We start from the raw sequence: 20,241 nt of genomic DNA on the forward strand, positions 1-20,241 counted from the left end.
TTATTTTGTTGTATAATCCACTACATCTCCCATCACTTCTTCAACCACATCTGTCATTTCTATCATCACATCTCCAGCACATTAATCATCATCATCACATCTCCAGCACATTAATCATCATCACATCTTCAGCACATTAATCATCATCATCACATCTCCAGCACATTAATCATCATCATCACATCTTCAGCACATTGTCCACAGCATCTTTCAACATGTCTTTACTGCATCTTCATCACGTCTTCATCGTAATCCATTGCTGTCTGCTTTGGCTCTTCTAGTCCTCAGCCTCAAGTCTCAGATACTGAATCAGAATCAGAATTAGAATCAGAATCTTAATGAGAATCTAAATCTTAATTTCATTCATAATCTGAATCAGAGGCAGAATCAGAAACAGAATTAGAATCAGAGTGTTAATCAGAATCAGTATTAGAATCAGAATCTTAATCAGAATCAGAATCGGCATCGGAATCTTAATCAGAATCAGAATCTGAATCATCAGAATTAGAATCAGAATCTTTATCAGAATCTGAATCAGAATCTGAATCATAATGGGGATCAGAACTGGTCAGTAGGTCTCACTGAGACACAGTAATGAGTAAATAATCAGGGTTTGGGTCAAAATAGATTTTACTCAGTTTATTATTTAGATTTTCCGCCTCAGTCTGAGGATCAGAACGAGTTTAAATAAAGCTTTATTTTAATATAAACGAGTGATCAGTTTATTTTGAATGTTGTTATTCAGAGTGAAAGAACACTCTGTGTGTGTGTGTGTGTGTGTGTGTGTGTGTGTGTGTGCGTGTGTGTGCGTGTGTGTGTGTTAGTTGTAAATCCAGACTAACCGGACATTCCACCATCTGACTATAAAACCACACACGCACACGGCACACACACACGGCACACGTGCTCAGTTCTGTTTGTAATTCACCTTTTCATTATTTATTATGGTATTTATTTATTGATTATTGATTTGCTCCAGAGGAGAGACTCGACAATCTGAGAAATTATTAAGGTTCTGATGCAGCTCTTCACTCTGAAGGTGAGTTACCTGTGACTCTATAATTTATCAGACTGTAATATATTTAAATCAATATAATTTATTAATGAATTCATAATTTGATCCATTTTTACCTGTAAGTTTTAGATTTTATGTTGATTGAATTAATAACCTCGCTGTAGTAACACAGCACAGTCACTCACTGTAAATTCAGGTTTTAACAGAAACTACTGATCAGCGAGAGCTGCTGACTGAGCTGAATCACTCAGCTCCAGTTCAGTTATTATAAACTCTTATAACTTCTCAAGTAAGTAATTTTGCTGAGAATTAATATGAGCTGTAATAAATGAAATGATTGTGATATATGTATCACATCATGAACATCACATTTCTGTAGTTCTGTGAGAAATTAGCCAGCTAGGTAACTTAGCTCAGGTTATCAGAGTTTAGTGGGATTAAAACTGACTGTAAGTTATTTATTCATTAGAAAGTAGAAAAGTGGTGTAAGTAATTAATAACAAACAAATATTGAATAATTTGAGTGCTAAGCTAATGTTAGCTGTTAACCTGTCTGGATAACCTGGATAACAGCTAACCCTAGCTAGGTTAGCTAACTTAAAGGGGAATTTCACCAGTTCTTCAGAATTTCTGCATAATTCAATGGTTAAGATGTAAACAGGGTGGTTCAGAGCAGTTCAGAGTGGTTTGGTGTGAAACGCTCTGTTCTAGATAAACTTACAGAGTCAGAACTGTTCACAGTGGTGGTGATAGGAACCAGACGTCCACCTCTAAAAGCTCCCTCACAGAAAGTTCCTACATGAAATGGTTATGAATTCACTGCCTGATGACTGAGACACTGTTTTATGATAGTTTAGAGAACTTAAACTCCATTCATGGTGGAGGGATACATGCAGGGCGCTGTGAGGCAAAATAGTCCCCAAAGAAAACTTATTATTTCAGATTTTCCACTATTTTCCATCATCAACATTCCATATAAACTCAGAAGACTCGTGTAGGTTCACTGGTGGTTCTGGACAGTGAATAAAATGCCTATATTTGTGTTGTAAAGATGTCTGAATTGCTAAGTTTCTCTACAATGAATGATTCCATTATAAAAGTCTGTGTAATTCCCCTTTAAATTGATGTGTTAGTGTTGGCTTATGTCCATATGTTTATTTTGTTCCAGGTTTGACTCCACTAAGATGAGGAAAACATCTTCCCTGAAGAGCTTCTGGCCCTCCGAGGTGAGCTGGATATTTGGACAGTTGCACGTTGTCCTTTAAACGTATCCGACAGTTGGTGGATTTACTTCAACAACAAAAACGTCTTTCAGACACATCTTCCCTGTTACAGCCCAGCTTTACTGCCCAGCTTTATTAATAGAAGGTCTTTTATACTAAAACGCAGGAAGAGCAGGTCACTTATTTTTCACAAAAATATATGTAAACTTAATCTCTTGGAAAAGGTGGCTCTTCAAAGGTTCTTTAGTAAAGGCAATGGTTCTAATTAGTAAAAGCAATGGTTCTAATTAGTAAAGGCAATGGTTCACGCCTCATTTCTAGCAGTTTGTTGCATGTGTGTTAGCTTGGGTCTCATGGCAAAGTCCTAATGGGAAAGTCTGTTCACTCGGCAGCCGTTTTTGCAACACCGCCGGGCAGTTATTTCCAGCCATACAAGACCAGACTCCTCTCTCTGAGTGAGGAGAAACCAAAACAGTTGAAACTGAAGATCAGATTATTGTTTTAAAAACAGATTTGAAATCACTGATAAAATCTGACCAAAACACTAAAAATAGTTTGTAGCTTTTGGCTCAATAACGCAGAAAAACATGATATGTTAGGTTGTTCTGGCCACTGCGCCCGCACAGATCTCCACAATGAGGGGGGCGGCCCCATGCACCATGATATCGTTGACCTGTCTCCACTCGGCGTAACCAGCAAGCAGATTGGCTGTTTTTCCTGAAGGGCGGGAGAAGCCATATTAAGCACTGTGAGCGTTTTCGTTCATATTTTAACCAGTGACCATCTCCTCATGTATAACGTCTCTGCTCATGGCTGGTGCAGCTCAGGACTAGCTTGTGTTTAGCATGTTAGATCAGGGCCCAATAAAGCTGAGCTTTGGTTTAGCCTTTCTGTGCTACTGAGTTGTTCAGGCTAAACTCACTGTGCTGTTCTAAAGTCTCTAATATTGATCTTCTGTAATGTTAAATGCTCGAATAATCTGAAAATGTAAACATTAACGCATTAATATGATTAATATCATTTTTGCCTGTTGAAACGTGACAGTGTTTATCGTTATGGACGATATTGTGAGTTAATCGTTGCAGCCGTAGTTTTTAGAGAACCTGCTGAATTTTTGTTTGTTTGTTTGTGTGTTTGTGTGTTTCCTGCAGAGGGACTGGGGCTGTGGGCCTCAGCAGCCGCCCCACTGCTCCGGCTCCGTGCCCTCAGCCTGCTATGCAGTGAAGAGGAGCTGCTCTGGAATCCTGCAGCTCCCCCGGCTGTCCTGCAGGAGCTCCGCTCAGCCTGACCAGGAGAACTTCATCAGCAAGGCGCCCACCAAAGTGACCTTCTGTCTGGGGGCCAGCGAGGACACCATCTTGGACAAAGTGCAGAAACACTGGTAAGATGTTATTTTATCAGTTAGGTGAGCCACCTGGGCTTTGGTCTGAAGGTAGTGGTCCAACTGCACTGATTTTCAAATATTATTATTGATTGTAATTAATTACTGCAACATTCTACTAATATTCTATGAAATTCTTTATTATATTTATATTAAAATATGCGCCTAGTTTCTGGTCAAAATAAAATCCTCAGGCTTTTATGTTTAAATGTATTGCTGTATTGATTCTATACCTCTATATTTCACTTCTGTGCAGTTAGTTTCTCCAGACTCATGTGTGAATTAAAGCATCTAAATAGTCTTTGGGGCCTATTTTGCCTCACAACGCCTTGCATGTATCCCTCCACCATGAATGAATGAAAAAAGTAAGCTTATTTTAAAACAATTGTGAACATAATTCTGAAATTAGTCACATGGAAATGAATCATGATCATTTTTTTTGAAAGATTATGCATTTTAAGAAATACAAGAAATACAAGAGAACATATAAACTCTCAAATATATATACACACACAGTCCTAACCTTGAAGCCATTTCTGTATTCGGGTACAATAAAAAAAGAAATGAATAAATAAATAAATAAATAAATAAATAGATAGATAGATAGATAGATAGATATAGATATTTTGTGCTTAAATTAGTACATTGCAAATATTCACATAAGACAGATAAATATGTACGAGAGAACATAAAGAAGATACTAAACCTGCTTCATAAATCTGTTTCTTTTTCTTCTATTCTTTCTTTTTTCTCTTCATAAACATATAAATCATCCCCACATCTTCTGAAAAATACTGCTTTTCTTTTTGACTGTGTATGTAAGTCTCTCTTGCGCCAAACATGAACACAGTTCTCTCATCCATGAGCCTAAAACTGGGTGGGTTACATTCTTCCAGCACACGGCAGTGAAAGGCTTTGCATGTGGAATGCAGAGATGTTTTGTGTTTTGTGTTTTTTTAATGACGATGTTTCTGAATTAAGACCCAAAAAGCTGAAGGCAAACTGGAAATACCTGAGCAGGAGTGCTGTAAACTGTGCTGATTACTTCGTTCACAATCTTTGCACAGACTGACTCTCACACAGTCCGTTAGGGTTCCTTCTGGTGTTACCTTAAAGCAGATATCTGGAACATTGGGATTAAACCTGTTCAGCAGTGCAGGTGTTAGGTTCTTATTAGCCAACTATACTGGATTAGAGAATCATGCTGAGATTTCCTGTTACACTGAATCTTGTTCTGAAGAAATCAGTTGTTGTGATTGGTGTGAGGATCTATAAAGATGTGCTGGTAGTCAGAGCGTCTGAGCCCTGAACGCCCTGGCTGGAGGTTATAATGCAGGACAGGTCGAGCAGATTGAAGGTGTGAACTAGTGGATTAAATAAAGACAAATTAAGCCCTTAAATGGCCAGTTTTATTACACACCTCTATAATCTAAGAATAGCTCAGCCAGTTTGTACTGAAGTCCCTGTAGTTACTGAATAGTAAGACTTTTACAGGGTTAAATACAAAATAGAGAACAAACTCAGGGGTCCATTTCAAAATAGTTTTCAGTTCTCTTCACTTTTTTAAAAGTTTTCAGTTCTTTTTTTGTCTTCCCAGCATTTTTGCCTTCCATTCACATGTAAACGGCACATTCGGTCACTGAAAACAGTTAAAAAACAAACAAAGAAAAAAATCAGCTTTTTAAAAATGCTGACATCACAACGCTTGGTTGTTGTTGTTTCTACTTACAGAAGATGCTGAACTCTGTCTAAAATGGTCACTTGGCGGTTTTTGTGTGTTTAGCAGTTTGAGCGGTTTATGATGGTCCATGTAGTTAACCCCTTACGTGGTCAGGCCCACCGGCGGCCCATAGATTTATTGTACACTTCTATAATGTAAGAAGTCCCTGTAGTCACTGAATAATAAGCCTCAGTGTGAGATAAGCCTAAGATCTGAAGGGGTTAAAGCTAATTAGTGTTTTTGTGTTTATATTAGTGTTGATTACACTTCTTTCTGAAAGTTATGAAATAATAACTCTTTTTTATGCTTGCCTACAAAACAATTAATCAGGGTGTGAGAGCCCACCCAGCTCTGAAGTAGCACAATGTTCAGGCCTCAGAATGTTCAGTAATGATCCTCACGCTGTTCCTCCTGAGCGGACGGACGGGTCTCTGCGGCTCTTTTCACCCTCAGTGAGCTGAAACACTGACTCAGCACTGTAGAGACCTGCTCTCCTTCGGTTCGTCATCATGTTGGTTTTGCTCTTTCACCTTCAGCGTCTGCAGCTGGCGGAAAACTCCTGCAGGTGTTGTGAGAGAGTGAGGCGTATCTTTGATCTGTAGAGAGTGGTTATCTCTGAGGGGGATCAGTGAGCTGTGTGTAAAGGTTACAGGAAGTGCTCTATGAAAAGAAAAAAAAAAGGATGAAGTCAGTCGGGTCATCTGGAAACACACTGTTACAAAGTCCAGAGTAATAATGCATCATAATGCATTCTTCCACAGTCAGATTGACTAATGACATTAATGACATTGACTAATGTCTCATATTAAGGTGTTTTTTGGCCACAAACTCAGTAAGAACTAAATTCACTCTAGTTTAGTCGTACACTGAAAAAATCAGCTGCATAAATCATGTAATAACACTGTGACTGAATTGTATTTGAGCACATTTTTCATGATACCGAAAGTCACCATACAAGGAGAAAATAATCAGTTCATAATTCTAACAGATGAATCCATTACAGTTACGCAAAAAGAGGCGCTTATAAAATAAACAAATCCCTCCAGGAAGCTCAGGTTTCCTACTCGGATTCATATTAAAGGGTTTAATGATTTGAAACAGTTGTTTCTCACTGAGGACGTTCAGTCCAGGACCAGCAGAGGGAGCCAGATCCTGCGTCTCGGCTCTGCTCTGAAGTCTCAGCGCTCTGTGTGTTTAGTCTTCACTCTCAGTTTGCCTCGTTAATCAGTTCATTAGTTAATTAGCTGGACCAGGTGTGTTGGAGCAGGAGAACTCTGAGATGGACAGAGTGGTGGTTCTTTTTTCAGGCTGAGATAATTTGATACACAATGTGTTAAATTATTCACTTTTTCTGACATCTGATTGTTTATGAGAGACGAAGCTGTGACACATTTAAAAATACTGTCAAAACTATCAATGCAGTGATTTCGTCCCCTCGGAATGATGAGGTTCTGACATTTTATCAAAATTAAGTTTTTCTCATTTTCTGATTCTGTGACGCTTCTTTACATAATGTGAGGCGTTTTTAAGTTGTGTGCATTTTCAGGCTCTTTATCTAGAAAACAAAAAAGGTTCTGTCTCCGAAATCAAACTCTAACTTAGTTCTATAAGGTTCTATCAGTGACAGTGGGAAAGGTTTATAAAACTTTATGAAACATAAAAACATGCTGCTGAAACTCTGCCTGTTGTCTTACAGCTCTTTAAAAACACTTACTGTCTTAAATGTGATAAATATTAAGATTTAAAGATAATTAAATAGTGAACATTTGAATTTATGGGGTCCTAATTACAACATAAACATTAATTTCATTCATACTTTTTCTTCTTTCTCCCAAAATAAGACATTTTGGTGCTTCAGATTTCTGGTTGCTGTTTATCTAAAGGAAACCTAAACTAATGGTTCCTAAAACTGACCTCTGCACTGGACAGAATATGTGTGTTAGATAATACCTTCTATCAACCGATGCTTTTTTGGATAAAAAAAAAAAAAATGATTTGTCCTAAAACAAGAAATTAATGTCATAAAAAATAAAAAGGTTATAGAAAGCGTTAAATTTAACGTTATGGTAATGTCGACACTGTTATGCTAATTTTATGTTTTAAAACAAATTATGAGTATAAACTGTTTGTGTTTCTTGAAAATCGTTGCTTCTTTTCATGTTCTGTCAGATAGAACCTTAGAACTCCAAGCAGAAAGTGGGTTCTTAGGATTAGAAGGTTCTATCTGCATTTGACCTGTTCCAAAAAAACCCATTTACAGATTTGATAGGATTTTGATATTAAATATTTAGTATAAATTTAGGGTTTCTGTCATTTCCATGTATTGAAGAGGCCTGCTCCACATATCAGTTCTGCTGTTGAAAATCCTTCAAGCTCAATATCTCAAAACTGCTCAGAACCCAGAGAGAACCTTATAATTCCAGGGGGCGAGTTGTGTTCATTATTTCACACACTGTGCTGCACTAAAACCAACCAAACAGGGCTAATTATATGTGTAGTCAGTTAAAAAGTGCTGGTGGGTGATATGGAAAAAATATATCATGATACTGGAAGAAATTTTCACCATACGTGATATGCATCATGATATTTTAACACCAAAGCAACAGGAAAAATGTAGGATATGGACTTTTTAACCACTGAAATAATAAAACTATCATATATAAATGAACTAAATTATTAAGTTTAAACAATAAAAGAGATAAAACAACTGACTAAGATAGAAACATAAAATCAGTATAAAACAATCAAATAAGAAAATGGTTTAAAATTAAAAAAGTACCGACTAAAATCAACGAGAACAGTTGTGGGTCGAATGAAGGAGCTCAGAGTCACGGATTATGAATGTTTATTTGTGTTCTAATTGCTTTGTGTGATAATTAACTGTACGTTAGACCTTCAGCAGATGGAGACGAGGTGGAGTCTTACTTTACTGCGTTACGTACACAGCTGTGCTCAGTAGGACAGCAAAGTCAGTCAGTTCTACTGAAGTTTCTGCACCATGTTCTGTTTCTGCAGCAGAGAATTCCTCAAAACGGGAAAGGAGACGCAGCAACGTACACTGAGTACATTTAACCCGTGTAGATGGTCCCTGATAGCGAACTCAGAGCTGTTTCTGAGCCACCGCAGCATTCCGGTTATGTCTGAGTGAGGTTTAATCTGCTCAGACTGTTTTCCTCTCAGAGGAGTGAGTTTATCTGGCAGCTGTAAGACTGCATGAACCTTTTTAGCCCTTTAGATGATCAAAGCCTACAGGGGGAGGCTTGAAGTCGGAGATAAAGACCCATCGTGACGCTCTGTTTTTAACTTCGCCTTTTCTTTTCCACTCTGTACTCTTTCATGTGACTTCGCACGGTAAGCTCAGAGCATGTGAAGAGCAAACTGACTCCTTTGAGGGGGTTTCTGTGATGTTCTTGTCCTCCTATTGTCTTCAAGGGACCTTTGTCAGTGGTCAGTAATGAAATATACTGAGTGACTGGAGCAGGAAACAGTGAGGAGTGGAGAGTGCCGCACATGGTGGAGGTGGGCCAGTTCTGCCATGGTTCACTGTCACTGTAAATCGGCCTGCCATATTTAGTCTGGGGGAGGGAAGGCCTTTATGTAAACACAGCAGTTCATGAGGAACGGTTCTGCTGGTGGGATCCATTAGCAGCGTCTGCAGTTTGGGCTGTAAGACGTCCTGAAGGTCGAGAGATTTTTTACTGAGAGCGACTCCGAATGACTTAACTTCACTCCGGCGCCGTGGCAGGACCGAGGCAGGCAGGTGAAGCTGTTAGGGGGTTTATACCCGTAGAGCCGAGTGAAGCGATGAGTGAAACGCTGTCTGAAAGCTTGGAGGAGAAGAAGGGCAGCGACAGGCCGTCCCACCTGCAGCTCAAACCCAGCGTCTCTAAGGGAAGCTCTCCAGCCGGATCCCCCGAAAATGTCTCCGCGCAACTCTCCTCGGATTTCCCCTCGAAACTCCCCAGGGCTCTTCAGGAAGCTCCGCATCAACCGCAGCATCACTCTGCAGAGGCGCTTCACTCTGGCACACACACCCAGGTACACTCTTCACACTAACACACACCCAGGTACACTCTTCACACTAACACACACCCAGGTACACTCTTCACACTAACACACACCCAGGTACACTCTTCACACGAACACACACCCAGGTACACCCTTTACACGAACACACACACTCAGACACACTCTTCACACTAATGCACACCCAGGTACACTCTTCACACTAACACACACCCAGGTACACACTTCACACTAACACACACCCAGGTACACTCTTCACACTAACACACACCCAGGTACACACTTCACACTAACACACACCCAGGTACACTTCACACTAACACACACCCAGGTACACACCTCACAGAAACACACTCACTCAGATACACTCTTCACACTAACACACACCTAGATACACGTGTCCTAGATACACTAACACTTCACACTAATGCACACCCAGGTACACTCTTCACACTAACACACACCCAGGTACACACCTCACAGAAACACACTCACTCAGATACACTCTTCACACTAACACACACCTAGATACACGTGTCCTAGATACACTAACACTTCACACTAATGCACACCCAGGTACACTCTTCACACTAACACACACTCAGGTACACTCTTCACAATAACACACACTCATATACACTCTTCACACTAACACGCACAAGATACAGTCTTCACACTAACACACACAGGTTCACACTTCACATTAACACACTCAGATACACTCTTCACACTAACACACACTCAGATACACTCTTCACACTAACACACACCCAGGTACACACTTCACACTAACACACACTCAGATACACACTTCACATTAACACACACCCAGGTACACACTTCACATTAACACACACCCAGGTACACTCTTCACACTAACACACACCTAGATACACGTGTCCTAGATACACTAACACTTCACACTAATGCACACCCAGGTACACTCTTCACATTAACACACACTCAGATACACTCTTCACACTAACACATACTCAGATACACTCTTCACACTAACACACACCCAGGTACAATCTTCACTCTAACACACACTCTGGTACACTCTTCACACTAACACACACCCAGGAACACTCTTCACACTACTACTCACCCAGGAACACATGAACAATGCACACCCAGATACACTCCTCACAATAACTGACACCCAGGTACACTCTTCAGACTAATACACATCCAGATACACACTTGACACCGAGGTATACACTTCATATTAACACACACTCAGATACACTCTTCACACTAACACACACTCAGGTACACACTTCACATTAACACACACTCAGATACACTCTTCACACCAACACACACCTAGATACACATGTTCCACGCTATGTGGAAATCTGAGAACTTTTTATGTGTCTGTGTTCGCACTGGTGGTTTAGTGTTTGATGTTGGTTTGGTGATGTTAGAAGTTTGGAGTTTGGTGCTGGAGTTTTTGTTGTTAGCTTTGGTGGTTTGCCATTGGTGGTTTGGTGTTTGATGATGGTTTGGTGTTGTTGATATGGAGGTTTGATTTTGTTGATTTAGAGGTTTTGCATTGGTGGTTTGGTGTTTGATGATGGTTTGGTGATGGTGATTTAGAAGTTTTGTGTTGGTGGTTTGGCGTTTGATGATGGTTTGTTGTTGATATGGAGGTTCGATTTTGGTGATTTAGTTTTGCGTTGGTGGTTTGGTGTTTGATGATGGTTTGGTGATGGTGATTTAGAGGTTTAGCTTTGGTTATTTGCTGTTTGACGTTTATGATTTGGTGCTGGTGTTTGCTGTTTGATGTTGGTTATATGCAGGTTTGACACTGATACTTTGCTGTTTGATGTTGATGGTATGATGTTGGTGGTTTAGAGGTTTGGCGATGGCGGTTTGCTGTTTGGTTTTGATGGTTTTGTAGTTGGTGTTGCTGATTTGGTGTTGGATGATGTCGCTGTGTTGTGAAGGTTTGGTGTTGGTGGTTTGGTGTTTGATGTTGTCGGTGTGTTGTGAAGGTTTGGTGTTGGTGGTTTGGTGTTTGATGTCGGTGTGTTGTGAAGGTTTGGTGTTGATGGTTTGGTGTTTGATGTTGTTGGTGTGTTGTGAAGGTTTGGTGTTGGTGGTTTGGTGTTTGATGTCGGTGTGTTGTGAAGGTTTGGTGTTGGTGGTTTGGTGTTTGATGTTTGGTATTGGTGATTTGGTGGGTTCTCTCTTTTCATCACATAAGTGCTTATGACCTCAGTTTAAGGCTCTAGTACAAAGTTGCAGAGTTGGGTGTCTTGTGCTAGTGGCATCTACGTAACAAAACATCACAAGGCATATGCTGTGGCTTATTAAGACATTTGCACCCTATCAGGTTTTGTATCAATGATAACATGGCCATACTAAAGGAGGTGGGCTGTGTGCTGTGTTGGGATCAATAGGTCTCTTTGTTCTGCGAGATCTGTGGCCCTGCAGGGTTTAGTGTCAGCACATCTTCTCAAGGTTCAAACAAACTCTCTTCTTTTACATGTTCTAATGTTCATTTTCAATTTTCATTACATTTCACCACTGTGGTTTGATATATGGATTTAACTGAATATCACCATATTTAAATATGCTTTACTGAACAATATAAATATTAGCATTATAGCAGTCTGGGTGAGGGGTGTCCAAGGTACAGTTTACTCTCTAAATGAGCTCATCTCTCAAAAAATGACAAACAAATGACAGTAAGACAGTTTGGCTACAGACTGTGTCCTTTGGACTAAAGTCAGACTTCTCAGGTAGCTGTACCAAACCTGACCAGAGAAATGTAAACATCAGCATCACCTTCCAATCATTCCAACATTCTTCTTAAAGTTGTATTGATAAAGTGTTGTCAGATGGTTGTCATACTGTCATACAGCTTATTCAGTGGCTCTGGGTGAATAAAAGTGCTTAACAAGTTTTACACTGGACTGAAATAGTTGTTTGGGTGGTGCTTTATTTATTTTAAGAGTAGATGTAAAAAATTCACTGTTAATATAGCTCTTAAGGAACGCTTTGTGAGTGAAACTTACGAGTTCATTATTTATATATATATATATATATATATATTTATTTCATGATGAATGATGAATGGACCAATGTAAATCCTCCAAAAGTGCTTGGGAAAAAATCTAGTTCCATATATATATATATATATATATATATATATATTAGGGGTGGGAATCTTTAGGCACCTCACGATTCGATTCGATTACGATTCAGAGGGCTGCGATGCGATTATAAAACGATTATCGATGCATCTTTTTTCTCCATACAGGATCTCTATCTTCCTACTGTCTGAGGACTTGGTAGTTTTAAAGCAAAGTATTTGTAATGATCCAGAATGTAAATGCATTACGGATCATTACAAACACTTTGCTTTAAATATCTAAAATATCTTTTATTAATAAATCAAATGGAAGTGATGTGGCAAGTGAACTAGAAGGCTCTCATTCAGAGACGCTGCTGCCACTCATCTGCGATAAAATGTGCTGTTACCCTGAAATAAGATCCAGTGGTAATGGGTGCCCACGCAGCGCGTTACAGCCGTCCTTTTGGTCTCGTTGTAGAGAGTGGGGGGTATTTTCGAGACTGGACGCTGAATCTCGGCTCCAAAGTGTGCAGCATAGCGCGAAAGCCCCGGTTCTCAACGACTGACAGCAGACAGCAGGTCACACAGCCCCGAGGTCTGGCCTCGCCAGTAGCGAACGAAAAAACAGATTAAGACGAACATTTGGAGACTTATTCGCATTTATAAGCAGCGCGGTTGGTTAAATCTGCTGAGAGACTGTCTTTCTCTAAAAAGTTGCGTGAATGAACTCGCTTCTCTTTCGAATTTTCCGTTCCACCTTAAATGGTGCAGCAGTTACATTCGGCGCCTAAGGCAGAATTTAAGGTGGAACGGGAAAATTAGAACGAGAAGCTGGCGAATGAGAAGCGACTTCAGCCTCGTAAAACAGCCGGACGCTGAGACATTTTACAAGAAACTCTTCTAGTTTTGAGGAAAGGTTTTCTGGCGGAGATGGGAGGAAAGCGGCTAAAGCTAAAGCTTAAAGCAGAGCGGAGTAAATCTGCGCTCTCGTTTATATTGTTTAGTCTATACTAGGACATTAACACACACTGAGACACACTGGACATTAGATGTTGTGGCTCCCAAGCTGGTTTGACTTCGTTGAAAGGCAAAATGGCTCTTCTTATCATTTGTGCTGTGACTTAATGCAGAGGGAGCCGGTCGAATTTCTCGCTCCTCCAGTAGTGTTTTTGTTATGTGCCCCACAGACTGTCCGGGCGCTGCACTTACCCACTTCCAGTTCCGCCTTTTGCGTTCCGTCAACATTACGTTATAAATTAAATATTTAGAAAATTGATTTTTGACGTTGAATGAATCGATTCAGAATCGTTCACGTCCGCATCGCGATGCATCTAAGAATCGAGTTTTTCCCGCACCCCTAATATATATATATATATATATATATATATATATATATACACACACACACACACACATTAGAGTCATTAGACACTTTAGAATAAATATATACACATATACGTATATATATATATATACATATATACGTATATACATATATATATATATATAAAGAGAGAGAATACAAAGAATTTAGTATTAAAAATCTTTTGATCATTAGAGGATTAATGAACACAAATCTGGTACCAAGTCAGCTTTCCTCAAGATATCACCAAACACAACATCATAATTTCACTGACTTAGCATGGACTATAAACAGTTTGCACTGAGGTGTCCAATGAGCAGAAAAGCTGCGTTATGGTAGCAAATTTATGAGACAGGGTTCTAGACGAATGCTTGACATACAGGTCATGAACTGTACGTCACCAGCTTGTGTGATATAAACAGACAGAGCTGCTCTGTTTAACAGCTGTTAACTTTGAAACTCCTGAAGCTTCGGCGAGGCTGTGAGCTTTACTCTGAGCTTTACTCTGAGCTGTCCGTTTGATGGACACTCCTGCCGGCCGCTCCGCTGCTCTGTGTAAATAGTGGAAGTCTGCACAGGTCAGACCTGAAGAGGGAACAAACTTCATAGACATTGAAGATTTCTGTATGGAAAAAATGTCATGGATTGGACACACAAACGCATGAGTTACACTCTTAAAGATGAATCATGGCAGGATGGAGGAAGAAGGGAAACGATTAAACAAACCAAACCTGCCCGTATCTCAGAGTAGTTCAGAGATAGCGGAGGTGTCCTGGCACAGAAAGTGCTGCCTGCTTCACGCCCAGGGTTTCCAGACACTTTTCTCCGGGCACTGTGTGCCTCTCCACCCGAGGACTCTCTGTAGGGATGGTCATCGTGTATGCATTGGTGTTTGGTGCATTTTGGGTCTCTTGGCCCAGACCAAAGTAGAAAATGGTGCGTTGTTGTATTTTAGCTCTGGTTTGTTTATTGTTCACACTCATATATTAAACGTCAAACCAAAAGATGTAAACAGAAGTCATACAAGTGAAAGATCACTGCTGATTGGGCAGATTTTATAATGTACAGGAGCTGTGACAGTGTCTGCTGAACTTTCTGAATCGTGCTGTTCTCTGTTTTAGCTGGTTTTATTTACGTCTTGTTTTATCTGTCCTGTGATATTAGAGTAACCAGTTACGAGACTCCCTGTATTACCATGGTTACAACTCAGAGGAGTGAAGTCCCTCTAACAGCCTCGAGTGGCTCACTGCTTTTACAGAATGGAGAAACCTCAGCACATTAACACTGAACATAATTTATATGTGCAGTCAAATGTGTATATGGAGTATTTAATAATGTCTTCAGACATCGCTTTAAAACCCAAACTGTCCACTCTGTAATGACCGATTCAGGGCTGAGGAAGAGATGATGAACACATTAACTCGTGTTCTCCACGGAGCAGAGAAGTTCTGCAGAGAGGAGACGCCGGTTTGTTCCGTCTTTGGGCCGTTTAGGTGTCTTTGGTCTGTATTGTGTTCATACTTCAGATGAACCACACCAGCACTGGTTCTGAAGCGAACCGAGACCGACCTGCTCCAGGGGGTCTCGCTCCACTTATTTGGTGTGGCAGTGTTAAGATTGTAGCGTTCACACTCGCTGTAACGTAGCGCACTAACAGATCAGCCACACCACAGCTCATTCTAATCTAACTGAACCTGCCAAGTCTGATCGCAGCCCTAAAGGCAAGAGGTTCTTATCAGTAGAAGCAACACTATTATCAGCCACTGCTGACTGAACTTCAATGCTGCAAATCCAATTCTTTACTAAAAAACAGAGATCAGTCCATCTTCACTGTTAGAAATCGAGGTTCTATTCAGGAACATTTTTCGTCCATCAAGGTACAAACAGTGTAAATGTTCCTCAAAGCTCCAACAGTGGTTTTAAGGTCTGATTGTGAACCTTAAATAAGTGTTTCCAGGTGAAAAGTTCGTATTTGTACCTTTTCATAACCGAATGTTTTAAACAGAACAGTAAAATAAAAGCCTGGAGACGAGACGGGGTGTGTGGAGTCAGTACAGCTTAGAACATATCATTTCAGTGGATTATGGTTCAGTTATGTTCCCTGACTAAAGGTACTGAGATGGAGCCTTGAGGGTTCCACCCCAGTGACGAGAGGGAACCGCCCCAGTGACAGTTTAGCACAGACTTTATTTCTGAGAGTGAACAGCACCAGTCGTCTCCACAAAGGGCCAGTTTAGCTGCAGCTTTTCATTCCATTCCAGCAGGAGCTCACCTGAGTCCACTAGTTTAATCAGGTGGTCTCAGGCTTCAGACAGCTGATCAGTTATATGAGGTTTACTCCTGTTTGGCTGGAGAGAAAACCTGCTGCCTTCCTGCTTCTTTGTGAATGAGACTGGAGTTATACTGTATGTCCAAAAGTTTGTAGACGCCTGCTGACTCAGCGTCTCTTCTGAAATCCAGAGTATTCATTTCCCCATTTGCTGCCTCTATTCTGGGAAGGCTTTACACTAGATGTTGAACATTGCTGTGAGGATCTTACTAAGCATTAGTGAGGTCAGGTACTGATGTTGGATGGTCAGTTCTGGGTCACTCCAACTCATCCCAAAGGTGTTGGATGGAGCTCCATCACTCCAGAGAACACAGTTCCACTGCTCCACAGCCCAGTGGTGGGGGGCTTTATACCCCTCTAGCCCACGCTGAGCATTGGACATGGAGATCATAGGATCATGTGCAGCTGCTCCAGAGTGTCCCATTCTATTGGTCAGTGCTTTTCTATGGAGATTGTACAAGCTGTATGTCTGCAATTGGACGCCTATGTCAGCTACGGGTGCAGAGTGTCTGGATACTTTTGGACATATACTGCTAATGGCCAGTATCACTAGGAACCACACAGGAACCATAACCTCCATCTACAGCAGAACTCTGAGGAACCACACATACTGCTAACCACATATACTGCTAATGGCCAGTATCACTAGGAACGTTGTGAGATGTTCTAAATTGGTGGTGCTGAAATCTTAAGCATCAAGGATTACTTTTAATTCAAAAAAGCTCTGAGAACCACACAGGAACCCTAACCTCCATCTGCAGCAAAACTCTAAGAAACCACACAGGAACCATAACCTCCATCTGCAAAAAGCTCTGAGAACCACACAGGAACCTTAACCTCCATGTGCAGCAAAACTCTGAGAAACCACACAGGAACCCTAACCTCCATCTGCAAAAAGCTCTGAGAACCACACAGGAACCTTAACCTCCATCTGCAAAAAACTCTGAGGAACCACACATATTGCTAACCACATATACTGCTAATGGCCAGTATCACTAGGAACATTGTGAGATGTTCTAAATCGGTGGTGCTGAAATATTAAGCATCAAGGATTACTTCTAATTCACGGTGCTCTGTGGATATTCACTTTTTCTCAACTCCACTCAGCAGAGCACCTTTAAAGTCTGTGTGTTTCCCTGCATAAAGTTCCACCGTATTACTGAAGGAAACTGTAGACGATCGTGACGCAGAGGGTCTGTTATTAAGTGCAGCTGAAGCCGTCAGATGGTATGTTGGTGTGTTGTGTGTTGGGTTGTGTGTGAACAGGCTGCTGTTCCCTCCCTCTGTCTATTGGATTGAACACTAACAATGTCGTTATTTAGCTGCAGGCAGGGTGGAGATGCCACCTCATTTGGAAACAGGTCAATGCCATATGGGGATCGATCTCAGTCTTTTTCATGCAGAAACACATCCAGCAGGAGCACTGAATCAGCACAGGAACCCTAACCTCTCTCTGTAGCAAAGCTCTGAGAACCACACAGGAACCCTAATCTCCATCTGTAGCAAAGCTCTGAGAACCACACAGGAACCTCAATCTCTATCTATAGCAAAGCTCTGAGAATCACACGGGAACCCTAACCTTCATCTGCAGCAAAACTCTGAGAAACCACACAGGAACCCTAACCTCCATCTGCAAAAAGCTCTGAGAACCACACAGGAACCCTAACCTCCATCTGCAAAAAGCTCTGAGAACCACACAGGAACCTTAACCTCCATCTGCAGACAAACTCTGAAGAACCACACAGGAACCATAACCTTCATCTACAGCAGAACTCTGAGGAACCACACAGGAACCATAACCTCCATCTGCAAAAAGCTCTGAGAACCACACAGGAACCCTAACCTCCATCTATGGAAACACTGTGAGAAAAAGTATACTTGCTGATCACAGTTTCTCTCTCTCTCTCTCTCTCTCTCTCTCTCTCTCTCCCTCTTTCTCTCTCTCTCTCCCTCTGTCTCTTCCTCTCTCTCTCCCTCTGTCTCTTCCTCTCTCTCTCTCTCCCCTCTCTCTCTCTCCCCCTCTCTCTCTCCCCCCTCTCTCTCCCCTCTTTCTCTCTCTCTCTCTCTCTCTCTCTCTCTCTCTCTCTCTCTCTCTCTTTCTCTGTCTCTCTCTCTCTCTCCCTCCCTCTCTCTCTCTCTCTCTCTCTGTCACTCTCTCTCTCTCCCTCCCTCTCTCTCTCTCTCTCTTTCTGTCACTCTCTCTATCTCTCTCTCTCTTCTCTCTCTCTCTCTCTCTCTCTCGCTCTCTCTCTCTCTCTCTCTCTCACTGTCCCAGGATGAATGTAGTCTCAGTGTTGTGAACTCAGAGCGGAGAGGCCGGAGTGTGTGTTGGGAGCGTGTGATGATGGGATTATGAGAGTTTTTCTTTATCCATATTGGATCTGGCTTTTTTATTCTTTTATGGAAATAACTTACTGACTGATCTGACCAGACCTAGGACCTGGGTTTAGCTCACACTCAGACGCTCTGAGGGTCGGAGAGTTTAAGCTTTTACTTTGGAGGTTTAGGAAAGCGACGGATTAATGCAAAATCAGATAAAACTGTTCTCAGATCTCAGAGCTGATTCCGGCCTTGTGTCCCGGCGGCTGTATTAGCTGTACTGACTGCAGTGTGTAGATTATCATTGGTGCAGTGAGTTACAGCTGAATGTACCTGCATAAGTTTGCGTTTCAGAGTGAATGTTTCTGTTTCCTCATTAGTTTTACGTGTTTGCTTCCTTTGTTTAATGGTTTAGTGCAGTCACAGTCAGATAGTAAGACACAGCAGGAGTTTAGCGGCAGATGGAGGCTTCTGTTTGATGCTGGACTTCAGCTTGACCTTAAGTTTGGCATAATGTGGATTGGGGACAAACAGGAGAAACCAGTGGAGGTGAGGCTTTCAGCTGTGCTGAGGTTTTGCTGTTTGAAGTAGGAAAAACTCCCATCAGATTGTAACTGGAACAGAGACGTAATTCACCCTCCGCCATGAACAAAGATTCTCGCTTCCCCAGGAAGACCGGCTACTCCACACGGAGACACTCCTGCATCGGGTATGTACAGCCTCTCACTCACGGATCAGCCGAGACGTGTTTGGGGTCTGAAGTTTGCTTCTTTAGTTTTAGCGCTGGAGCTACGAGGCTAATGTAGCTAACAAGTGATAGAAACTTATACCCCAACAATTAGCGTGGCGCTATCTGCATGCCTACATCATCAGGCACTTGACTCAAACCAGGTTGGGTTGTTAAGTAATCTCTTTTATGTCTCAGGTGACATAATGATGATTCTTCTTTAAAAGTGAGATGAGATACAGATGAGATACAGGAGGAACATCTGAGCAGCAGGAGAGATTTAAGAGTGTTATTTATAATAATAATAATAATAATAAGTCTTTATAGGCGGCACGGTGGCGCAGTGGGTAGCGCTGTCGCCTCACAGCAAGAATGGCCTGGGTTCGATTCGATTCCCGGCTGGGTGACCAGGGTCGTTTCTGTGTGGAGTTTGCATGTTTCCCCGTGTCTGCGTGGGTTTCCTCCCACAGTCCAAAAACATGCAGTCAGGTCAATTGGACGTGCTAAATTGCCCGTAGGTGTGAGTGTGTGTGTGTGTGGATGTATATGTCTGTTTGTCTGCCCTGCGATGGACTGGCGGCCTGTCCGGGGTGTGTCCTGCCTTCCGCCCGATGGCAGCTGGGGTGGGCTCCAGCGCCCCACCGCGACCCAGAAGGATAAGCGGTTTAGATGATGGATGGATGGATGGATGGATGGATAAGTCTTTATATAGCACGTTAAATACAGCTCAAAGTGCCTTACAGTAAGAGCAACAGAGAAGGACAAGTGAAAAGATAATCAATAACAGAACCATTAATAAAAAATCCAACAAATAAAAATAACAATAGAAAATGCACAGAACAGTGAGGGTCATATGAATAAAAATTACAAACAAGAAATCAATTTTTAAATCAAAAATAGCTCAAATAAAAATACAACAGTGGTTAAAACAAAAGGGATAAATGAAAAGAATTGATAAAATAAATAAACAAACAAAAAAGGCATTTTGTCAGCTGTAAGCTTGATTATAAAGGGATGTTTTAAGTTGTTTAAATGTCCTCTGAGCCTCTTTAAAAC

General features: G+C 41.3%; 1 protein-coding gene across 1 annotated transcript in view; it reads left to right on the forward strand.

The window, feature by feature from the left end:
- The first annotated feature begins 565 nt into the window (after positions 1-565).
- Positions 566-20,241, forward strand: part of LOC118804784 (cAMP-specific 3',5'-cyclic phosphodiesterase 4D-like) — a 50,663-nt gene continuing 30,987 nt past the window's right edge. Inside the window, exons 1-3 of the mRNA XM_036565433.1 lie at positions 566-1,039; positions 2,184-2,241; positions 3,390-3,619. Of these exons, the coding sequence (XP_036421326.1) occupies positions 2,200-2,241; positions 3,390-3,619 (272 nt within the window). The 5' untranslated portion in view covers positions 566-1,039; positions 2,184-2,199. The remainder of the gene's footprint in view (positions 1,040-2,183; positions 2,242-3,389; positions 3,620-20,241) is intronic.

The sequence above is a fragment of the Colossoma macropomum genome, unplaced genomic scaffold (assembly GCF_904425465.1).
Source record: "Colossoma macropomum unplaced genomic scaffold, Colossoma_macropomum, whole genome shotgun sequence".
Taxonomy (NCBI): domain Eukaryota; kingdom Metazoa; phylum Chordata; class Actinopteri; order Characiformes; family Serrasalmidae; genus Colossoma; species Colossoma macropomum.